Below are 23,282 nucleotides of genomic sequence, written 5' to 3' on the forward strand. Positions count from 1 at the left end.
CACTGTTACCAGACCTGAGGCACTGAGACTCAAGTCAGTGGAGTGCTATAGGGGGAGGGGGACCTCGGTGGGGTTTGTCTTGAATACTAATTAGTATAACTTGGGGGGGGGGGCTTTAAAATACCCAGGCCTCAACTTAAAATGGTGGCACAGGCCTTTGATCCCAGCACCTTGGAGGCAGAGGCAGCTGTCTCTGAGTTCAAGGCTAGCCTGATCTACAGAGAGAGTTTCAGGACAGCCGGGAGTACACAGAGAAACCCTGTCTTGAGAAAGCAAAAGTTAAAAAAAAAAAAAGAGTAAAATACCTAGGCCTCGCCATAAGTATTCAACCAGAACTCTGGGAAGGGACGTGGGTGAGGAAAATGTCCCCTGGGAGAATCAGATGGGCAGCTCCACTATAGAATTGCTTCTGAGTAAAAACAGAAAGCCCTGTCTGAAACCTTTGAGAGGCCCTGTCAGCCCAACCAGCTCTTCCTGTAACTGCCTCTGCATGTGGCACGCCAACCTCTGCGGCCCCAGAGACTGACCATTTACACATCTGCAATGGTCCAAGCAACCATTGCCACCTGTAATTCACCAGGAGCAAATAATGGAATCCAGGTATCGAACAGCTTCATTCTAGGTCGTCAACGAGTCTAAACGAGTCTAACGCTGAGACAAACGGAAAACACTGGCTCTGCATGCGAGGCAGGTGAGCGCTGAGCTGGGAACCAGCCATTTGCAGTGTCTCCTGAGTCTAGTGGGCAATGATGGGCTCATAGAGTGACAACCATTACATATTCTCTTATTCTCTATACAGCCCGGGAAATACACATAAATTAAAAAACAGGAGGAGGAAGAACCGGACTTGTCTTTGTGCCCTCCCCCCAAAAAAGGCGGGGCTTTTAAGAGTTAAATTGCACAACCTTTTTATTTTTAAAGTGAGTAGACTCTCTTTCTGTTGCTGAGAAGGATAAATTGATACCACATGTTACTTCCAGACAAACCCTCTCTGTGTCCCAGAGAGAGCACATGCAGCTGGTGTCTGGGTTAGTAGAGTTTCCACAGGGTAAACATGGCTCGGAAGGAGCTGAAGCAGATGCAGTGAAACAGCCGTCAAGAAGTCTCCGTTACTGGCACTGCACCCTAAAAAACGTTTACAAGTTCGTAATCCTTTCTTGGAAGGCACCACCCTCTCACCTTTTGACTTAAAGCACAACGGTGCTTGGAAAACGGTAATTTAAGGTCCGAGATGTTTGCTTGTGTGTGGGATCTGTAGCCGAGAGCTGTACTTGGCCCTCAGCTAAGTAGGGTTGCATTCTGAGCATCCTCCAGTCCTAGGTGTAGAGAGTGCGTGTGATCCTGCCTCCCCCAAAGGGCGGCTGAGGTCCAGATCACACAGTGCTAGGCCTGACTCAGCGTGGCCGGCTCCTCCATGGCTACCCTCCCTTGCTTGCTCTATTACTCACCCACTCTGCAAATGAGTCTCAGAGTTCTCTCCAGCTCTGGGCAGCTTCTCACCGACTCCCATTCTGTTGTTTCCACCTGTCCTCATAATGGTATGGCATAGTTAAGGGTCATGGATACATAGCCTCTGCGGTGAATGCATTTTGTAACAGAAACCTGTTCGTTACGTGAAGAAAATAATTTTCAAATTCTAATCAGTCATTTTATGTTAATGTCTTCTAAGTGGGCCGGGGGCAAAGGGATCTTTAGGTGGTGGCCCACACAGTGAAGTCAGCAAGACTGAAATGTCAATCCCAACAGGCTGCCTCCTCCACACACCTCTTGCACAGCTCCCGGATGGTTTGCCACTAATTTGGTCCGCAATCAAGTTTGCCAGCTTGGTTACTAATTAACCACAGCTCGTGGGGGCTCGGCCCCTGTGCAGACCTGTTCACTGTGGGCTATTTCATAGACGAGTAACGGGAAAAGAGGGAGATTGTTTCTAGCTTTGCCCACTTTGGACAAGCTGTAGGAGTTTCCCAAGGTTTTATAAATACGAGTTTGAGCTGAGGGAAGTCGGTGTGCTTGCACGTGAAGCAGCAGTTTCTTCTAGACCTGACTCTTAAGTAACTGGAGCTGCTCACAAGGTCTGTATGGGGTGGCTCATGGGCAACCTCGGTGACAGAGCAGCCGAGGAAAATGCATGGGTTTCTAGCCAAGTGAACTTCATGGTGGACTTCAAGTGTATACGTGAGTAGGGTTAGTAACCCTGTACTTGGTAGAACTAGAGGTTTACCAAACTATCATTCTCCACTTACACCTTAGAAATTTAGATTATTTCTTAGGGTGATGACATAAAATTAGTGGAAAGACACAGTTTTGGAAGGGGGTTGTTTGTTTGTTTTGTTTGTTTTCCAGTATGGGGTTTCTCTGTAGCTCTGGCTGTCCTGGAACTCTATAGACCAGGCTAGCCTTAAACTCAGAGATCCGCTCCCCTCTGCCTCCCAAGTGCTGGGATTAAAGGCTTGTACCACCCTTCCCCCTCCCCCAGCACAGCAGGATATTTTTAATGGTGGTTTTCCAGAGACTGAAATTGGGGAGGACCCTGCAGAGTCTTACAGAACCTGCCTCCCTTTTCACTTGCTACCAGAAAAGGTGTAGAGAAAATTATCTCAGGGCTGGTGTTTTACCTAGCTCTTCTCTTTTCCTTCCTTCCTTCCTTCCTTCCTTCCTTCCTTCCTTCCTTCCTCCCTCCCTCCCTCCCTCCCTCCTTCCTTCCTTCCTTCTTTCCTTCCTCTTCTTTGACTTTTTTGTTTTCAATAAAACTGAAGTGGAAAAGCCAGACATTGGGCCTCTGAACACAGCAATACTTTATGGCTGGTGTGTGCTCTGCAGGGCACTTAGGTGGTGGCAGACAGGTGAGCTGTGTTTACTGGTCTCTGTCTGTCCCTCCTTCAGATTGTGAACTTTACGGCAGCCAGTCTGCGTGAAGAGAGGCTGCTGGGCCTGAGGCCAGTCGGGAAGATGGTGGCCCAGTTTTCATGTTGTCTTAGGAGCTGGCAAGACCTGTCTGAGCGCTGTAGATAATGAGCCTCGGAACTGTGTTGCACCACTAATAACCCTCTAAAATGAGAGGCCAGTGGAGACTTTTCTTCCTAAGGTGGGCTCTGTGCAAGAGCCTGTGGTGGTCCCATCATCAGTGTGGACGATAATCTCTCCTTGGGAGGGACAAAATACTTTTCTACAAAATTTCTACAAAAATTGGGGAAAGGCCTCTAAATTTCCAAGTATTTAATAAATAAAATCACAAGATTATTTCTATGTGTGTTTCTTGGGGGTATCTTTCTTAAACTGTTTCACAAAGACATTAAATGGTGACATCTGAGTAACTGGCCAGAGAAGAGCTATAGAAAAATTGTCACACGGAAGCTGGGAGACCGACTTTGGGCTGTCAGGGCTGTGCACTAGCCGGCGGCCTGCGCTGTTTGATCTCTCTGGCCCTGAGACTTGACATGCGCAATCAAGACACTGCCTGGCCGCCTTACGAGGATTAGAGGCAGTGAACTTACAGCCCAGGGTTCAGGAGCCAGCAGTGCTATGACCTGGCAGACCTTCAGATCTTCCCTTTGCAGTTGGGGACCTGGGCGGGAGGCCAGTCTTCGTGACCATTCCTGCTGATTCCCTGGGGACTAGCCTTCCCTGCCAGGTGCTTCAGGCCCTTGCAGAAGCTTGGTATCTGTCTCTAATTTTAGCTACTTGCAATTGCATAAAATTATACATATGTGTTGTTGGGGACATAGAGTCATGGTATTTACATGGCTATCAGAGAACTCATAAAAGATTTCCTTTGTCTTTTAGTAGGCTTAGAATTAGGAACAGTGAAATACATTTAAAAAATATTGTTCCCTAAAAGATCAAGATCACTGAATATGTAAGATTGCTCAATTTTGTAAACGTTTGGTGTTTGTATGAACACTTGGTTGGGAATAATTAGGGGGTGGGGACCAGCTTACTTTTCACCCTAAAGTTTGTCTTTACATTTTACTAAATACATCGAATTATCTATGTACTCACAGTGGGCCTTGCTCTTCTCTGCCAAGTGCATGTTAGGAATGTGCCTCTTACCACAGCGTGGAGAAAGCATCCTGTTTCAGAGAAACAGTTTCTGAACCATTCTGAACAAACAAACACAAGAGGGAAACGGTGCTTGTCTCCTGGGCAGCACCTGCTTCACTGGGTCCTCAGGTACTGGCGTCTCCATCTTACCTGGCTTGGAGGCAGTTGTAGAAAATAACAGCTGTGACCAGAATTGCAGGTGTTCTTTGCCCGGCCTGAACTGCAGCCCCTTCTTGAATAGGGATGTATATCAGGAATACTTTGTATTTTAAGTAGTTTACTTCTGACAAAATTCTGTTGACTCTGTGTTTTAAAAACAATCTGGTAGAACACATGTACTTGTGCCTTCTACATGAATACAGTTGATGGTTGCCAGTTCTTTCTAAATGTGACTTTTAGAATTGTTCCTATTTAATATGAGGCACTAGGCACCGTCTTTCATCTTTACTTGCCAATAAAAACTCATCTGGCCTGCAGGTGCTATTCCAGATGTGGGGAACATGGTCAGCTCTTTTCCTGCTTCACTGAAGGCATTTCACAGCCTAGACCAGGCCTTCCCTGGCTCCGGGCACTCCTCACAGTGGACCTGCACAGCACAGGAGAGAAACACCGGCTGACAGCCTGACTAGCTTCTCAAGCATTATCATTCATCACTGTTACATCATCCTAGCAGGGAGGGGTGGTTGGATTTTATCAGGACCATAATGAAGATGGGAACCAGCTGTTGTTGCAGACAGACGAAATGATTTGTATGGGTTCATGGGATTGGCCAGTGGCAGAGAGAAGTCCGAGTCTGGTTATCCTTGACAACTGGATATATCTGCTAAGCCAGGAGGAAGATTTTTGCAGTGGGTGCAGATTATTAGGACTCTTAAGGGGATTTGTCCTACTTTAACGGGAGAAGGATTGTTTTAGATATATAGGAAATGTGTGGAATTAGCAGCAATCCACATGGATCCACCATCGAGTGTCCCCTGGTAACATCCTACAGCCCTAGTGTGAGTGTCAGCGCGGATGAGCCAGTAATTAATTATCATTATTATAAGCGAAGATCTATAATGCTAATCAGGCTTCCAGATTTTTTTTTTCAACTTATTTATTTATTTGGTTTGTTTGTTGGTTTTCTGTGATGGGATCTCGTCCAGGATGCATTAGCTTCAGCCATTATCCTTCCTGGCCACTCCTTGGCTGCAGCAGTTCTGGGGAGTACCTAACAGCTTTTGTAAATGCCCTTTACTTAGAGTTCATGTTTTTCTTATGATTTATCTGGGATTTGGGTTTTGGAAGAAAACACTGGTGGAAAAGTTGCCACTTTCCATGCATTTTTATCTAGGATACACGCTAGCAACGTGCTGGTCACTGTTAACATTGGTCCTGGTCACCCAGGCAACACAGCATCTCTCAGATTTCTCCACTGCACGGTACTCTTTCTCCCATCTTCCTTCTGTACTCTTTGGGAGGAAGTTATTCAACCCACACTTCCTGAAGAGATCAGTGTGTAAATGATGCAAGTTCTTCTAAAGGGTACTCTTGTGCCTTCACTGTCCCTGACAGTCCGCCCTGCCCAACTCCTGTCTGCCAAAATTACATGGTGAGTGTGAAACTGTGGCAGGGTTCCCTGGAGGGAACAGGTAAAACGTCACACTTTCTGACAGAAGCCTTTACGAGCTAGCTGCTGGCTCTGTATTTACACCCAGGTGACTAGTTTCTCGGAGAGCTGGGAAGTTTGTTGCAAAGTATGGAGAGGGGGTGGTGTGCTCATAAATTATCAGTGTGAACTGCAGAATAAGAAATAGAATTACAGAAAGCACGCTATAACCTGGGAACTTGGGCAGTGTCCGTGAGCACCCACATTCCCCAAAATTCCTTCATAGGACTGTCTCTGCTGCCCCATGAAGCTTTCCGTAACTCAGAAAGATGTTTGTCCTTTAAAAGAAATAAAAGTGTTAGCCTATAAAATTGAAGCGGGGCTGGCATGATGGCTCAGTGGATAAAGCCTTTGCTGCCAAACCTGATGGTGGAAGGAAAGAACCAACTCCCACAAGCTGTCCTCTGTCACGGTGTGTGTATGTGGTACCTTCCTTTCCCTCCCCAAAATCACAAGAAATATTGTTTGTTTCTTAGGTCAGTTGGTTGTATTTTAGAGGTAACTTGAGAGGTCTTTAAGAACTGAAGAATCCGAGTGTCTGTCTTGGACTGGACCTTCCTGTTCACGATGTCCCTTTCCCTTTCTCTGCAGAACTCCATCCGACACAACCTGTCACTGCACAGCCGGTTCATGCGCGTTCAGAATGAAGGGACTGGCAAGAGCTCCTGGTGGATCATCAACCCCGACGGGGGAAAGAGTGGGAAGGCCCCCAGGCGGCGGGCGGTCTCCATGGACAACAGCAACAAGTACACCAAGAGCCGAGGCCGGGCGGCCAAGAAGAAGGCAGCCCTGCAGTCTGCCCCAGAGTCGGCAGACGACAGCCCTTCGCAGCTCTCCAAGTGGCCTGGCAGCCCCACATCCCGCAGCAGCGACGAGCTGGATGCGTGGACCGACTTCCGCTCGCGCACCAATTCCAACGCCAGCACAGTGAGCGGCCGCCTGTCACCCATCCTGGCGAGCACGGAGCTGGATGACGTCCAGGACAGTGACGGGCCCCTCTCCCCCATGCTCTACAGCGGCTCTGCCAGCCTGTCGCCTTCTGTAAGCAAGCCGTGTACCGTGGAGCTGCCACGGCTGACCGACATGGCAGGCACCATGAATCTCAACGATGGGCTGGCCGAGAACCTCATGGATGACCTGCTGGATAACATCACGCTCCCGGCGTCCCAGCCGTCCCCTCCTGGGGGACTTATGCAGCGGAGCTCTAGCTTCCCGTATACCGCCAAGAGCTCAGGCCTGGGCTCCCCAACCAGCTCCTTCAACAGTACCGTGTTTGGACCTTCTTCTCTCAACTCCTTGCGCCAGTCGCCCATGCAGACCATCCAAGAGAACAGACCAGCCACCTTTTCTTCCGTGTCACACTACGGCAACCAGACACTCCAAGACCTGCTCACTTCGGATTCCCTCAGCCACAGCGATGTCATGATGACACAGTCAGACCCCTTGATGTCTCAGGCTAGCACCGCTGTGTCCGCCCAGAATGCCCGCCGGAACGTGATGCTTCGCAACGACCCAATGATGTCCTTCGCCGCCCAGCCTACCCAGGGGAGTTTGGTCAATCAGAACTTGCTCCACCACCAGCACCAAACCCAGGGCGCTCTTGGTGGCAGCCGTGCCTTGTCAAATTCTGTCAGCAGCATGGGCTTGAGTGACTCCAGCAGCCTTGGCTCAGCCAAACACCAGCAGCAATCTCCCGTCAGCCAGTCTATGCAAACCCTCTCGGACTCTCTCTCAGGCTCCTCACTGTATTCAGCTAGTGCAAACCTTCCTGTCATGGGCCACGATAAGTTCCCCAGTGACTTGGACCTGGACATGTTCAACGGGAGCTTGGAATGTGACATGGAATCCATCATTCGTAGTGAACTCATGGATGCTGACGGGTTGGATTTTAACTTTGACTCCCTCATCTCCACACAGAACGTTGTTGGTTTGAACGTGGGGAACTTCACTGGTGCTAAGCAGGCCTCATCTCAAAGCTGGGTGCCAGGCTGAAGGATCACTGAGGAAAGGGGAAATGGGCAAAGCAGGTCAGTGCCCAGTGCCATGTGCGAGCATTGCGGGTGGAGTGGGGTGGAGCGGGGGCGGGGCGGGGGCGGGGCCGGGGCGGGGCGGGGGCGGGGCCGGGGCGGGGCCGGGGCGGGGCCGGGGCGGGGCGGGGTGGAGAGGGGGCGGGGCCATCTGCCATCCGGACAGCAGTCCTGACTCCCAGCCTGTTCTTCAGCTTGACCTGTAAGCGAGGCAGGGCTCACAGCTATCAGTAATAAAAAGAACACTCAAATACTCAGAGTTCACTCTTTATATCCTCTGCCTCACAGAGCCGTGACGCCTACCTTTGTGTGGGGGTGGGTGATAAGGAAGGGAGACGCTTGGGTCATAGGTCAAAGGTCACGGGGAAGCATACCAGCCCAAGGAGTTTCTTACAGACTCACATCTATCACATAAAGCACACTGGTTTAATCTTTTGTGTGATGGTTCTTCACCCCCTAAGAAAGTAATGTTTTGCCCTAGAAAAGTGGTAATAGTATGTTCTTAGCTCACCACCTCATTGCTAGCAGAGGATTCTTCTTGCCACCCTTTGCAGAAAGGACATGAGGAATTATGGGAAGGGCATGGCAGTTTTTCTTAAATGGCAGTGTTTTAATGCTGCCGTAATAGAAGGAGATATTGTGAGAAAAAGCCGTGGACTTGGACAGGTGGGACATACCCATAATCCCAGCACCTGGAGGCAGAGCACTTGAAGCTAGCCTGGGCTACATAGGCCCTGAAGGTCCAGTCCAGGCTGCAGTGATGGGCTTGCTGTTTAGCTCCTGAGTCTCTCAGTGTATACAGTGGGGGTAATGGTCCTGCTGTCTGTACAGCTGCTGCAAGAATCGGGTGCACAGAAGAGTGTGAAAGGGTTTTGTAAACCACCCCAGTTGAAGCGCACCAAAGGCACTGAGTGAGCACACTGGCTGACAAATGAGAAGCCGGGAACCACAGAGCTAAGCACTTTGCCCAGGTCACACAGTTTGTCCCACACACGACACGTCTTACGTGGCTTGATGCGTATTTTCTGTAGATGGTTTAAAAAGGCGCTCTGGACCGAGCGCGAGTGCGAGTGGTGGACGGTTCCTGGGAGCTCTTGTCCTGGGTTGGGGAGAGCAATCTGGCTGTTCTGCCAACTGCTTTGTTTCAGTGTGTGCCTCACATGCCCGGTGTTAAAGGCTCTGCACCCTTAGCTCCTGTTTCCTTCTGTTTTTCATTTCAGTCTTGGCAAGGTACTTCCCTCGTCCCTCAGGTGGCACAAAAGAGAAAAGGAACCCCAAGCCCGAAACCCCACCCATTCTCCTTACCCTCCCTGGTGCAGGCATCACAAGGGTCTTCTATGGGGAGCTCACTGAAGCCCTCCTGGGTAGCTGTCCAGGGGATGTCAGAGGATCCCTGTCTAAAGCATCTCAGTTTTCCCAAGCACATGGAGGCTCCCAGTGGAAGCCAAGACCTCACTGTAGACCTTTAATAGCCTGGAGCCGGGAGAAGACCGTAAAGGAAGCTGAGTAGTGTCACATTGGCCGATTACTCCCAGACCGGATGGGCTTGGGGGATTGACGTTAGAAACATAGGCAGGTACTCAGGTTTGTCTTCAGTGAGGAAAACTGTGGCTGTGGTTCCTGACGTAAATAGAGACCACTTCCCGACTAAACTTACTGTCAGCTTTTGTCTGTTTCAGTTGGGTGTTCCTTCTATTTGAATAGCATGCTGTGAGTGCGTACACATGTATGTTTCTGCTAGCATGTGTGTGTATGCACAAGCACTTAATTATGAAAATCTACTGAGGGAGATTTAAATCTATGATGGCCTTTAATTTTATTAGTGATGAGTTTCTGTTTTGGGATAGTGCATTTCATCATTATACCCAGTGGGACTTCAGGTTATTGTACAGCTTTTTAGGACATTTTACAGGAGGTGGATTCGAGAGGACTTTTATTTTTCCTGTTAGCATAAAGTCAGGGTTGGCAGGATGGCTTACCAGTGCCTGCCAGACAGTCGGGGGGTCTGAGCTGGAGCCCCAGAACCTATAACGGAAGAGGAGAACCAACCCCCAAAAGTTGTCCTGACTTCCACACTCACAGTAACACACTCATGCCCACACTTGCATAATTATACACTTAAAATTAAAATAAATAACTTACACAATAAAATAAAACATAATAGGGCTACAAAATAAGTAAAAATTACGGCATACTGGTAATCCCACCACTTGAGATGCTAAAGCAGGAAAATCAAGAGTTCAAAGTCAACATGGAGGTCCATAGTGGACCCTTTCTACAAAACAAAATAGACCATAGATAAATTTCCCAAATCTTCTTGAGAACAGTGCATCTTGGGATGGTCATAGGGCAGGAGAAGGAACATTGGGGTGGGGTTGGGAAGAGGATTCTTTTGGGAACCCTGTCTCCTGGTAGATAATTTTCATTTTCCTTTAGATGGATCTGTTGACCATCATGAGCACAGTGTGACCCCAAAAGTACTAGGGGTTGGTCTTAGCTTTAGTTTTTGTTTTTGTTTTGTTTTTTGTTTTTTAACTTTGAAGCTTGGCTTGTTTCCACTTTATTACAGGCTTCTCTTAAATTTGGAAAAGAAGCCTAAAGGCAGACTCTCAGCCTCACCTTCCTTGACTAGTCACCCCAGCTCCCAAGCCCTGTCCTCGTTTGCTTCTGCCTTGTTATCTCTCCAGACTGGTTTGCAGTGTGCCAACCCACAGTCATGTGGCCCCACTTGCAGTGCTGACCAGGTGACATCTTGCTGGAGAAACTCCATGACAGGCTCCTCTGAAGAGCTGGGAGTCTCAGGTGTAGCATTTTAGGGCCTGGGTAAAAACCTTCTAGCTGCAGAGTTCCCTGCAGAGAAGCACAGCATGTGCTTGGAGAGTCAGGTCCTGGGTGGGGAGAGCTTGGGGACTTGGCCATGTACAGGAGTGGGAGTAGTCTGGCTGTAGTCTGGCTTCCAGTGAGCCTTCTTGAGTTTGACAAGCATCCTGTCGCAGACGAAAGCTACTTTATTCTCACCATGGTTGTCACAAGGTTCTTCATCCGTTAGCATTTGGGGAGAACTCAGAATGTAGCTTTTTATTTCAATTACTATATGGTAAAACTGGAAAACATCCACTAGGGGCAGCTAGGTGGAGATAGGAGAGACCGCCCTATCTATTAGGATATTACATTGTTATCTGCCCACAGAAAGCAGAATCGGAGCATTTTGAAATGTGTGGAAAACGCATAGTTTCAACCTGAAACCTAACTAGTCTGTAAAATGATCCTGCTCAGGTGAACAGCGAGGGTGGCACTAGAAAGAGCTATGCGTGTGTAGAAATAGGAGTTACACTAATGATTATTGTGATTCTGTCATGCCTTTAACATGTATGTTGGGAGAAAATAATTCTAACAAAATGTACATAGTCAGTATTGGCTGTGGCGTGTTTTTTTCTTTTTGACACTGATCCCTTTGTTTAGCATAGGGCAAACACAGATCTATTGTGTGCTGTGTGGAGAAAGAACCCTGGTGTGTGCCTTGGTTGTATGTAGTATACCAGGAGTTCGCCTTGCTGGTCTGTGTGGTGTGGCCTTGAACTCAGAGGTCCACTTGCCTCTGCCCCCTAAAGCCACATGCCATCCCCACTGCCACCCCCCCCCCCCCCCCCCGGCTTCTACTGGATCTTTAGCTACTGGATCTTTAGTGTTGACAGTAAAGGTAAATTAAGAACTATTCAAGGTTTCCTAAGTGTCCTCAGTATCTTGCATCGAATCTTTTGTTATTGTTTTGTTTTGAGGAAACCACCGCACCAGAGTTCTAGAAAACTCTACCCGCGGGTGTTTCTGATGGGGTCAGCAGCTGTCTGGAAGACAGTGGACTCTCCTGGTACTTGCTAGGTGTTGGCACACTGTGTGCTTTCTCAGCCCTGCAGTGTGGTCAGTCTTATATAGGGTCAAGAACAGCCGGAACACACTGGATGAAGTTTTCTGAGTATTTCCTGGGAGAAGGAGGTGAATCAGCCTGGGTCTCTCCCTGCAGGGCTGCAGGCCCGGATGAGAAGGAGGCAGTGGTAGCAATAACCTTTTATCCCCTGGCAGAGTGCCTTTGGTATGAATTTAAACACCCATGCTAGATGACTGATTGCCGTAGCATGCTGGAGTTTCTTGGCCATCCCTGCTGATAATCTCATCGTTACATCTTTTCCACTTATTTTTACTTTGAGCATAAAAATAAAGGCTCTACTACTTCGGGAGCTCCAAAGGTCAAAGGTCAGGCTGAAGCCAGAGGCCGGCTCCTTGTGATAAAGTCCAGCAAGGCCTCTCAAGGGCCAGTTTCCCAGCTGAGCACCCACATCAGCACATCGTCCCTGGGCTCCTTGATATGGCAGACAAGACTGACCTTCCCAGAAGGCTGCAGGTTTCCTGGCTCACCAGGCTTGGTGTGGCAAACATTTGTACCACCCCCCCCACCCCTGCCGAGCCGGCTTTTCTAAGGGCCATCACTTGGTCCCATAAATTGAGGCAGCCCACAGGAAGTACTGAGTCAGCCTTCCACTGTTTGCAGAAGGCAGCTGCTTCCCTTCACAACCAAAACTAGTTTGGGTTTCTTTCTGTGCCTGTTTTTGGTAAACCTTTTGCCTTCTGGGGCTTTGCCCTTAGAGCCCTGCTTGCCATTTGTGGGGTACACATCAAAGAGGCTGGTATTTTCCACTTTCAAAGAGAAAATCTGCCACAGATGGACCAGTGAGGTTTTGGGCCTCACCAAAGTGTTTCTTTGGCATCTCTAAAGGAGTGCCCAAGGCCACACCTTTCCTTAGGCCTCTGTTGGTCTTCACTATGGAAGAAACCTTGCCTTCCTGAGCTAGTCCACAGCTTGTAGGAAAGAAACCTGGATCTGCCGTCCTCCCCATCCTGACAGGCACCCCAGCCCCCTGGGGCCTTTATGGAAGCAGAAAGAAAGGCTCAGGTGGGCAGATACTCATAGGGGGTCTGGCTCTAAAAGCTGGCGGTTACTTGTTCACCATAGAATGACAGGAAATCCAGTTATCATGCTGTGGCTCTGGCAGGTCTTTGTTGAGTGAACGTGTGAGAGGTGAGGCTGTCTTCCAGGTGTTGCCTAGTGCTAAGTGTGGGCCAAGACCTGGAGCACCATTCCACAAGGCCTGGAGCACCACTCTGAGGACTGAGGAACTGGGCTGCAAGGGTCTGGTCTGTTTTTGTTTTCTCCCCTCCCAGGGAGAAACGTGGCACTTACTCTAACCCCAGGTCTTCTATTTGTTTAGTGACCTCTTAAGCCCATGGTGTTCATTTGTTGAAGGGCAAGAGTCTTTGGTCATGATGTCTCCAAGTAATTCCAGTGTTTGGAGAGAACACGCTCTAATTGTAGGTCTCTGGCTGATTGACGTTCTCTGTGCTGCGTGTCCCCCCTTTCCCCTCCTCCCTCCTTTCTCCTCCCTCTTTCCTCCTCCCCTTTCCCATTCTTTCACTGGTGAAAACAGTCCAGGTCGTACATTTTCTTTCTTTTTTTTCCAGCTAAATATTTATCTCTGCGGAGTGTTTGACTTGGTTCCTTAGGGAAGTGAATGGCCAAGGAGACCCCAGCCATAGGCTCTCCTAAACCTAGGTTCAGAGTCAAAGTCCTAACTGTCTCTGTGGGGCCTCCGATCATAAACATGGCCCGGTGGTTCACTGGAGTATCCATTGATCCTTTGTATGTTTGGAAATGATCAGAAAGCGACGCAGACCAACAGTCATAAAGAGTGAAAAGGTGTGCTCCAAGTGTGGGTAGGCACTCTGGGCGCTAAATGGCTTATGTGCCAGATGCAAGGCACAGCTGTGAGGTGAACATCCGGGGAGACAGAGCAAAGGCTGTGGAGGGTCACCTGGATAGGAAAAGAGCAGGCTGGGCAAAGTGTCCCTGAGGTCACCCACCGGTGACTGAGGTTTATGCTCAGCACACGTGGAGAGTGGACAATTCCCACAGGTCTTTGTCAGTTAAACTTTGGATATGATGGTTGAGGATAATTAACTCCTACCACTCCCACATCCCCTCAAAAAGTGGTTCTTTTTGTTTGGTCTGCTTGGGTTTTGTTGGTGGTGTTTGCTTTTGAGACAGGATCTCAGTATGTAGGTGGCCTGAAACTTGCAACGTAGACCAGGCTATCCTTGAACTCCGTGATCTGCCTTCCACTGTTCCCCAGTACTGGGATTTAAGTACGTGGATCACCACACTTGGCAAAAGTGGTTCTTTAAAAGACTATAATCCCAAACTTTGCATATTATTCTATGAGTCAGAGACATCTAAGAATCAAAAGCATGTGCAGTCTGCGGCTTTGCTGTCCTGTCTGCACGGAGAGGTTCCTGCCATTCCTCAAGGCAGGGTGTCCTCTGCCCTCTTCAGCCATCACTGGTTCCTCCAGCTCTCTGTCCTCGGCTGTGAAGTCCAAAGATGGCTGCTCCTCTCAGTTTTTCCTCAGCTGCATTCTGTCAGCTCAGTACAAAGGCTGGCTAACCGGATAGGTCTGGGCATCAAGTGTCCTGGAAGCCAAAGGCTCTGGAAGGCCCTGTCTCTGGCCTTCCCAGCCTTGAAGTCTTCCCTGACACCCTAAAGCACATCACAGTCCAGCCCAGCATGTCACAAGTCTCGCTTGCTTTTCTGTAAGCTGTGCTTTTTGTCTTTAAGTGTGTGTCTTTGGTGTGTGTGGATCAGTGCCTTTCCCCGGGTTTACAATCCTCCTCCTGTTTACTCTCTTGGTTCAGCCATCTGTCCTCAACAAGCCAACTAGTGGAGACAAATAATAGTAAAGAGCAGAAAGGGGCAGATTATTCATTGAAGCCATGTTAGGAAGAGGGACCAAGGATCCAGAGACTTCCCCGGGGATGCTGACAGTGGAGCTAGGGTTCAAACAGGAAGTACTGCTCGGCAGCCCAGTCAGGGTTGGACCCTACCCAGGATTGTCTCATTGCCAAGTCTCCCCTGCAATGTCTCTGACCAGCCTGGAAATGTTCCTCTTGGAGATAGGTTCCTCCCTGACTGACCCCAGGGTCTTCGGGCATTTTCTCTCCTAGGGATTCCTGGGGAGATTTTAATTTCTTGGGGTCCAGTCTCTCAATAGTCAGCCAAAGAGACAGCACAAACCTCTCTTAGAACACACCCATTCCTCCAGACAGATTGGTTTCACAATGTCCAGGTTTCCTTCTGGAGAGCTTTGTCACCAAATAGAAACCTTCCCTCCCCTGCAATTAGAACCTCCTTGCCTGCCTGTCCCTCAGAGTCCTTGCTGCCTGTCACAGCGCCTTGGCAAAGCAGCATTTGCCAAGGTGGAGTTTTCTACAGATGGCACCTCCTAAGTCCCCTCTCTGCCAGCCTTGTATGCAGTCCTAGGTCTGGGATGGAATGTGATAAGCTAAGCTGATACCTCCCAGCTTTCCCATGGTTTTTCCTGTGGTGCGTTGTGTTCACCTTTGGACTTGAACTCCACAAGAATGTTTCAAAGTATGGTGTAGCATTTGGGCACAGTGACAGGTTGTGAGGTGGGCCCTGGAGGATAAAAAGTTCAGGGCCAGCCTGGGCTACTTGAGAACCTATCTCAAAAGAAAAGAAAAAAAAAAAAAAAAAATAGATGTGGCTGCCACTGCGCTCCAGCAAAAAACATTAAGTCCGCAACCCACAACTGTTCTCTGAATCTGTGAGAGGCTGCCCGTCAGAGGCTCTCTACCCTGTCTGTCCCGAATGTTCCATGCTTGGTCCCCCGCTTGACCTTGGAGTTACAGGCTGTCCTGAAATGATCTGTTTCTAAGCATGAAGACCACAGTGTCTCACTTTAACCTTGCATTTCCACAGACAATTAAAATTCCAGCCACGGACTAGTTGTTAACTAAGCCTCGTGGGTCTGTGGAGTTCATCCAGCCCTCCTCCCCAGTTCTCGGATCATGTTCGCTATCAGGGTCTTCATTTCTTCTCTGCCAAGAAGATAGAAATGCTGCTGACAGGGCTTGCTTCGCGTGGTGGAGTTAGGTTGTGGGAGGACAGCAGTGGGAGTCCAATCCACGTTGATTGGGTTGCTCTGTTTGGCATCATTTCGGAGGTATCTCCCTTTCTTAGAACATCGTGTGACTTCATGGTGATAATTAGGCAGAAAGCTGCCTTTCCCATGGATGCCAGAGCTACAAAGGGACTACCTCTTGGCAGATGACAGCATCCCCCGATATTTTTAGAATGTACCTTCTGACTTCTGTGGTCTCCTACTTCGTTTCCCTTGATTCAGCAAGGAATGTTTAAACTTTATCTAGGAGAGAGGAGGTGTCTTCCTCCTCCTCATGGAGGTCAACAGTGAAAGCGGGACATTGTGTCTGGTAAACTGGTACTTTGCTTAGTGACTGCAGAGGTGCAGCATCGGGAAGCTTGGGGGGGGTCACAGCATCTTTTCTAAAGGCTGGCTGGGGGGAGGGGGGTTGCTGATGTTTTTGTTTGGGAACTTCAACCCTTACAGAAGCCTCACAGACACCCAAATCAATGTGAGTGTGCATAAAACCCATGAAACTCACACCAATCCAAGCCCCAGAGGCTGGATCTGTCCCTTTGCTTCCCGACTTTTTCTCTTGTGCGATGGACAGGTAGGTGTCAGCAGAAGCTGCTGAGGATCAAAGGGACTGACTCTTTTGTTCCCCTGAGTCCTCCATGCCTGCCTTTCCAGGGTGACTGTTTCTATCTTCCTCTGGGTCCCTAATGGCGCCTCTCCTTCTGTCCCAAGGGTAAGGGGAGGGTAAGGGGTGATGTGAGGGTTTCTTGTTGAGTGTGCCCTCTGTAGGAGCTCGATCTGGCCCTGCTGGCTCAGCCCATAGGCACAGAGGCAGCTTCCTGCACAGACCTCCCAAGGGCCTCGCCAGAGACCCTGAGGGAACCCCAGCACATAGTGTCACAGGAGGCCCCACCCCATTCTCCAGAAGGGAAGAGCGATGATTACTGCCTCTTCTTTTTAATGATGACTCCCCAGAAGATGCTCAGGCTTTACTGAGGGAATGGGGGTGTGGCAGCCGGGGGATTGTAGCTGGTGTGGCTTTGGACTGCTATGGCGAGGCTTCTGTTCCAATCTCAAGGCCAAGGCCAGTCCTAACCAGATGATGACATGTTGGGAACCTCACTACACCCTGGATGCTTCCTTCCCAGTCTGTACCAGCCCCAGGATCAAAGTGAACCACATTCAGCCTTTGTTCTTTAGGAATGAAGTGTGTCATCTTCCCATCATGCACTGGTTTTCACAGCAGAGTAATTGGCACCAGAGGGAATGGGGGAGGGGTCTGAATTAGGTAATACCTTACCAGTTCTCCCTAGGCACTCAGAAAAAGTCAGGATTGGGACTTGGGGAACTTAGTCCCCTGATGATTAATGGCATAGTGATGTTAGACTGTGGTTTATTAGCCTTATTGTGGGGCCGGGGACCGAAACCTTTTGAAAGGAGGCCATGTTGGGTCATGCGTTCAGGGACCCACATGGAAAACTTAGAGTGGTGTCATCTCTACCAGGCCAAGCTCCTGGTTTTGTTGTTCGTTTTTAGCTTTTTCTCCCTCAAAGTTACAGGCCAGAAAATAAGATTGTCTAGTGGCTTTACAAAACAGAATACTCCCCCAGGAAAAATTCTCAGCCAAACCAGGGGTCTAGAGAAAGAGAAGGGCCTTCTTTCCCCGGTTTATAGTTCTTACCGCCAATGAAAAACAACCTTCCTTCTGCTTTCTAGTGCTGTCACCAAAGTAGATAAGACAGGATACTCAGTCCTGCAAGGTCACAGGAAGAGTCTTAGAGTTCAGGAGGAGGTGGTGGACGCACCACACTGAGCAGCCAGAGCTTACAGTCTTCTGTTACTCAGTCACAGTCACGTGTCCCTTGGGAGGGTGACCTTATGGTGTTGCTTCCAATGCCTACCCCTGCTGTGCTCACCAGGACAACCAGCAGGATCACCACAGACAACAGATTTTACACCCTCAGCTTGATTCTTGTAGCTTCATCTCTGAGTGTACTTTTTTCTTTTTGCAAAAATTTATTTTTATTTTATGTGTTAGGAGTTTGCATACATGTATGTAAGTGGACCATGTGGGTGGTACCTGTAGGGGTCAGAAAAGAGAATCAGAGCCCCTGGAATGGGAGTGAGCTGCCACATGGGTGCTGGGAAGTGAGCCCTGGTCCTCCTGAAGAGCAACCAGCGCCCTTAATTGCTAAGCTGTCTGTCCAGACCTTCTGGCTATACTTTTTAGTGTTAATTCTCTTAACTTGTCTGAGCTCCCTGGATTCAGATGCTGTGGCAAGACTTCTGTGACAGCTGTGGAGACATGTCATTAGCAAAATACTGATCAGAGTATCTATATGTATTGCATGGTTATTGATTTTTTTTTAATCCAAGACTTTTTATAACAGTCTAATTCCTAAGACTTGATTCTTCCACAGTGGAAAAGCCAAGATCCCACATGGAATCTCACTAAGCTTTGGCTGCCAAGCAAGATCAGTTCACCCCTGGGCTGATGGGGAGAACACAGAAGTACCACTGTCTACTTTGGGGGACCAGCTTACGTATCTTAAGCATGCTGTATTCCAAAGCGTAGACTAAACTCCAGTCTGTACCTGGCTGACCCTTAACAAAAACCCAACAACAACACCCCTAGTGTGCCTTTCTTGATCATCATCCCAAAGTGCAAGATGACATTTCCTTTGGGCTTTTTAACTTTAGGAAGCTATAATAGGAACTAAGGTAAACAATTAATTCTCTGTTACCCTTAGATTTCCTACCTGAAATACTTCGCAAAATAGCATCAGTGTACAGACTGGGCTCCGAGGTCAGACAGGCAGGTTCTGACCAACCCCTAGCGACCTCCCTGTTGCTCTCTGAATGCCCTCAATAACTCTGGATTTCTTTTCTCTTTCAGACCCTCAAACTGACCGAAGACCTACAGAGAAAACCCTTTGCCAAATCTCAGCAAGTGGACAGTGATCGCGTTTACAGCTTGACACCTTCGTGACTCCCACAGCATTTTCCTAACCCAGACGAGACTGTTAGCAGCCCTGGCCCTGGGTGAAGCCCTTACCCGTGGAACAGAACTCTATAACGTATGCAAAATCTAACTCATCTGCAAGTGGCCTGCCAGCGTGGACAGCACCCATCAGCACCCCACCCCTTCAGAGCACAGGAGCCCCTCGGCGATTCTCTAGTGTTTTGCTATCAGGATGGTTTAGGGGATGTTTTAAGTGTTATTTTGTGTTTGTTTTCTTTAACCCTCTGAGTTGTTTTTTTTTTTTTTTACACATGTAACCTGCAGTATTTTTCTGTTAAGAATGTCAGCTGTCCTTTCCCTAGCACACTTACAAGCAGAAGGAAGGTGTTGTATTGGTTCCCAGTCTGGCCTTCAGCATCACGAGCTTTTGAGCCTGTGGAACCCCACAAACTTAACACGTTACATAAACTCAAGGGGGGGTTTCTTTCCTCTTTTGTTTGGTAGGACATTATCCTTTTCTAAAACCTGAACAATGGCACAACTGTTTGCCCTGCGTGCCGTCCAGGACTGAACTATGCGTAGGTGAAGCAAACGGAGCCAGGCGTCTGACCCAGTAGTTTCCAGTTCTGGTCGGTGGATGGGGACCACAGTGCCCGCTCTCCGGCCGCCCTGCCCGCGGGGCCATGGCCTCCTGCCATTCTCAGCGGTAGACGGTGTTGCTCTGCTCCTAGGACCTAGGGCCTCTTCAGGATAAGCCTCAGCTCAGCCTCTGCTCGTTGCCAAATGCCACTAATGGGTTTAGTTTTAAGGAGAAAAGAGACAAGAAATGTGTGTGTATTTTGCTTCCTAGAAGACGTGCAGTTACTGGTGAGCTGTTAAGCGTGCAGTGAGCCGCGTGTGAGATCAGCAAACCACGGCTGCGCTCGCAGGCCCAAAGCCACTGGTTTGGAAACATACATATCTTTTGATTCTTTTTCAACCTTGCTGTGTGTACGCTGATCTTTCTAGATGTATGAGTGACAGGCAATAGCATAAAGGTGATATATATATACATCTATATATAGGCTTAGTTTGTAATTGTTCAAGTGATTCATGGAAATACAGGATAAGTCAATTTAAACTTTTTTTTTTTTTTTTTTTAAAAAAAAAAAAAAAAAAAAAAACCTTTTCCGCTTCTGTGGATCTCATTTTCATTGTTGTTGTTGTTTCCCACATGTTGTGGTGCTGTGTAGGTGCTTCCTGTTCAACCTGCAGAGTGAGCGTGTCGGTTACTCTATAGGTGCTTTCTGTTCAACCTGCAGAGTGAGTGTGTCGGTGACTCTGTGACATAGCTGGGAACACCTTGGTAGGTGAAGGGCAGGTGTGGCGATGCTCTGATCAGCACAGCATATACTTCTCCAAAGTGACATATGAAGACTCTTCTCTGCATCAAAATCATTAGGCACATAAGTGTGTACAGTAGATTTTATCATGTACAGTGCAAAAATGGGACTTTGTGCATGGCGTTAGGAATGTGGGCTAATGTTCCAGCACACGCTTTCCTGCTTGAGTTCTCGCCGTTGCTTGCACCATGGCCCTGGACACCAACCCAGGGGTGCCACCAAACCCCCTGCCCTCAACACTGGCCCCCTCATCAACCTTTGCTTCATGACGGCTCTGGGGGCGGTAATGATGGCCATCATGGCCCCTCGCATAATGAGAGTTCCATTTGGAATTGTCACCTGTCTCTCCTGCCGTGCTTGCATTCTCGTGTTTGAGCAATGGCCCTGTTGATCTCACCCTGCCTTTTATGGATTCTGTACATTGTCATGCAGTTGTGGTCCTGGTAGGCCCGTAGCACATTGCCTTTTCCAAATTGCTACATGTTTATAATCTTCATTTTTTTAAAGTCCAGTTTTGAAAACGTGTAGTCATGTGACGTGCTGGCCAGTGAGCCCATACTGCTTATTCCATTCCTTGATGATGCTAGCCACACCCTGATTCTTCAGTAGTCAGCTGTCATTTAGGCAGAGGGCTGGCTTTCTGGCTTCTCAGAGTGCTGCTTCCCTGGGGAGGTGTATTGGGGTGGCAGCTGAAGGAGCAGGGAGAGCTCAGGTACAAGGGAGAACCTCAAGGGCTTCCAACACGAGGGCCCTGAGCTCAGAGAGACGCAGCCCAGTGCACAAGGTAGCGTCTTGGTGCAGTTCACAGGCCTTGGGAGTGGAAAGGGCCACCCTCCAGTGTGTCCCCCTCATTTTAAAACTTGGATTTCCTTTCAGGCATCACAGCTTGTTTATTTTCTTTCCCGGTGTTTGTTGGGTTTCGGGCACCAAGTCTCACAGAATGTTCTAGAAATAGATTATAAACTCAAGTGGGAACAGGGGAGGCGAGGCCAGAGTAGCCTCAGCAGATGAGAAAAGCAGAGGCAAAATGTTTTGATTTACTTTACTTTAAAAAAATCCTACAGAGTCCACACATGGAACGTGTGGAGAGTTAAGGTCTGCCGGGCCCTGGAGAGGCTCAGGCAAACTTTGAATAGTGATGCCTGCTGGGGCATTTGCACAGCCACCCTCAGATTCCCCACACAGAGAGGCCAAGCTGCTTACTAAGCCCGATTCTGTGTCAGTCAGACTTGACAGAGGTATAGCCTCTGTTGGAACCCTGCTTTCAGGGTCACCAAGTAGCATTCTCGGTGTCTTAACCATTGCTCTGTTGAGACATCTGAGCAGATGACCTTGTGGGCTTCCCAGGCTTAGGACCAGCCCTGGGATACTGATGAGAAAGAAATGGTGAACCTTCCTGAGGAGCCCTTAGACCTGTGACAGGAATATAGAACACAGGAGGCCCGTGTCGGACACGGAAGTTCTCTTGGGCTCCATGGTTTCCTTCAGACTCTAGAACCTTGTACCAAAGATAGAGAAGAGCGTGTGGCTAGCCTCCGCTGCCCTAGCACTCGGACTGACTGGGCTCAGCACACCGGCAAACTGTGACTGCATTAGAGGCGTGTTCTCTGTTGTACCCTCTGCAACTTAATGATGGCTGAAGCACATAGAACTGTTCTCCGTCTCCTGCTAATGGAGGAGCGTGTGCCAGGTGTAGCACAAAGCAGACTTTGGGGGTTGGTGATCAGCATGAGCCTGAGGAGAGGCACACCCCATCTCGGGTGTGACTTCAGCCAACTTCTAAACCCATATACAGGTTAAAGTTCGTAGGGACAGACAACTTTAGCATTTCTTAAAGCACTCCATCCACCGAATGAACAAGCAGCACTTGCATCTCTTGGGAAAGAGCTTCAGGAATAAGGCAAAGAGAAAGCAAACCTTCCGTTGTCCCCCCAGACTAAGGGGAAACAAAATGCTACCTATTCTCTGAAAGCAAAGGAAAGGTAATAGGAGCTGATTTTTGTTTTCTTTTTCTTCACGCAGTTGGGGACCATCACAATTAGGCGGAATAATGTTCCATTTTTTTGGTTTTTTTTTTTTTTAAATTAAAGCAGACCTTTTGTAGAAAAGCAATCACTAATACAGGGGTACAAAGAAGCCAGTTCTGGAAGTGGTAGCAGCAGGGGGAACGGGGCATGAGGTGAGAGACATGTCTGTGGGTTCACATCCGTCAAACGGGACCTGAGAGCAGATGCCCAAGCAACCGGCAGACGTAAGTGGTGTTGAACCAAATCTCAAGTGTGTGACACACGGATTAGATGGGTGGAGTACTTTTCCCTTGTTCAATTTTGCTCATTCATATTTTTTCTTTCATGAATGATTACAAGACCTCCTCCACACTCTAGGGACATGTGTGCAACTGCTTTTTTTAAAAAGCGTGTGTCTGGTCACTTTTTCCTCTACAATTATCGTCTGGCCATCGGCCTTCTCTTGTGTGCTTGCCCTAGCACATCACCTATGTGGGAAATGTGAGCAGGTGTGAAGGAGACCAAAAGAATCAGTGAACATTGGGAAATGTCTTGTGCATTTGGGCTTCACATGTTTAACTTTTTTCTTTTAAAGGAAAAGAAGTTGCATGAATGAAAACAACCTCTGTATACAGTATCTGTAAGAATGGCCTGTTTTGATTTCTTGCTTCTGTGCCACATAAACTAGAATTCAGTGTGGCTCATGGCCATATTTAAACACCTGTGAAGCAGTCCTTCGTCCTTCCAAAGCAGAGACTGCCAGGCTGCACTCTGAGTATGAGGACCTTGTCTAACCATACATTGCCATGAATTAGCCCTGCCGCCTTTCTCCTCGAGGATCAAAACCAGTTTGATTTGGGAATCTGCCCCTTCCCAGTGGAATGGAGGTGCGTTTGTAGATATTGCCTGTGTATTCCATTTAAAACCATAATCTAGTTTGTAAAGGAGATGACGCGTGTAAATAAAGCTTTGATGACACTCTATATCTCACGCCTGCGAGTCTGTCATCATTGTCCTGTGTCCCCAGGAAAGAAATGGCTGGGTCTGTGTGGCAGTCTTCCTGTGGGAGGGGCCAAGGCCTGTCCTCGAAACTGAATGAACTTAGTAAACTTCCTCTCCAGCCCGCTCCTGATCTCCATAGACCTGCAGACAATAATAAAACACATCTACAGAGTTGTTCATGCTGGGCTTGATGTGTGGTGTCACCAGAGCC

At 48.5% G+C, this 23,282-nt stretch overlaps 1 protein-coding gene across 2 annotated transcripts in view; it reads left to right on the forward strand.

Annotated features, from left to right (window-relative positions):
• FOXO3 (forkhead box O3) overlaps positions 1 to 23,047 on the forward strand; it is a 91,924-nt gene extending 68,877 nt beyond the window's left edge. For both annotated transcript variants that reach the window (XM_080937979.1, XM_080937980.1), the window contains 2 exons: positions 6,281 to 7,716; positions 18,616 to 23,047. In XM_080937979.1, the coding sequence (XP_080794105.1) occupies positions 6,281 to 7,681 (1,401 nt within the window). In that variant the 3' untranslated portion in view covers positions 7,682 to 7,716; positions 18,616 to 23,047. The remainder of the gene's footprint in view (positions 1 to 6,280; positions 7,717 to 18,615) is intronic.
• The last annotated feature ends 235 nt before the right edge of the window (positions 23,048 to 23,282 follow it).

This window comes from Micromys minutus, assembly GCF_963924665.1.
Source record: "Micromys minutus genome assembly, chromosome: 25".
NCBI lineage: Eukaryota > Metazoa > Chordata > Mammalia > Rodentia > Muridae > Micromys > Micromys minutus.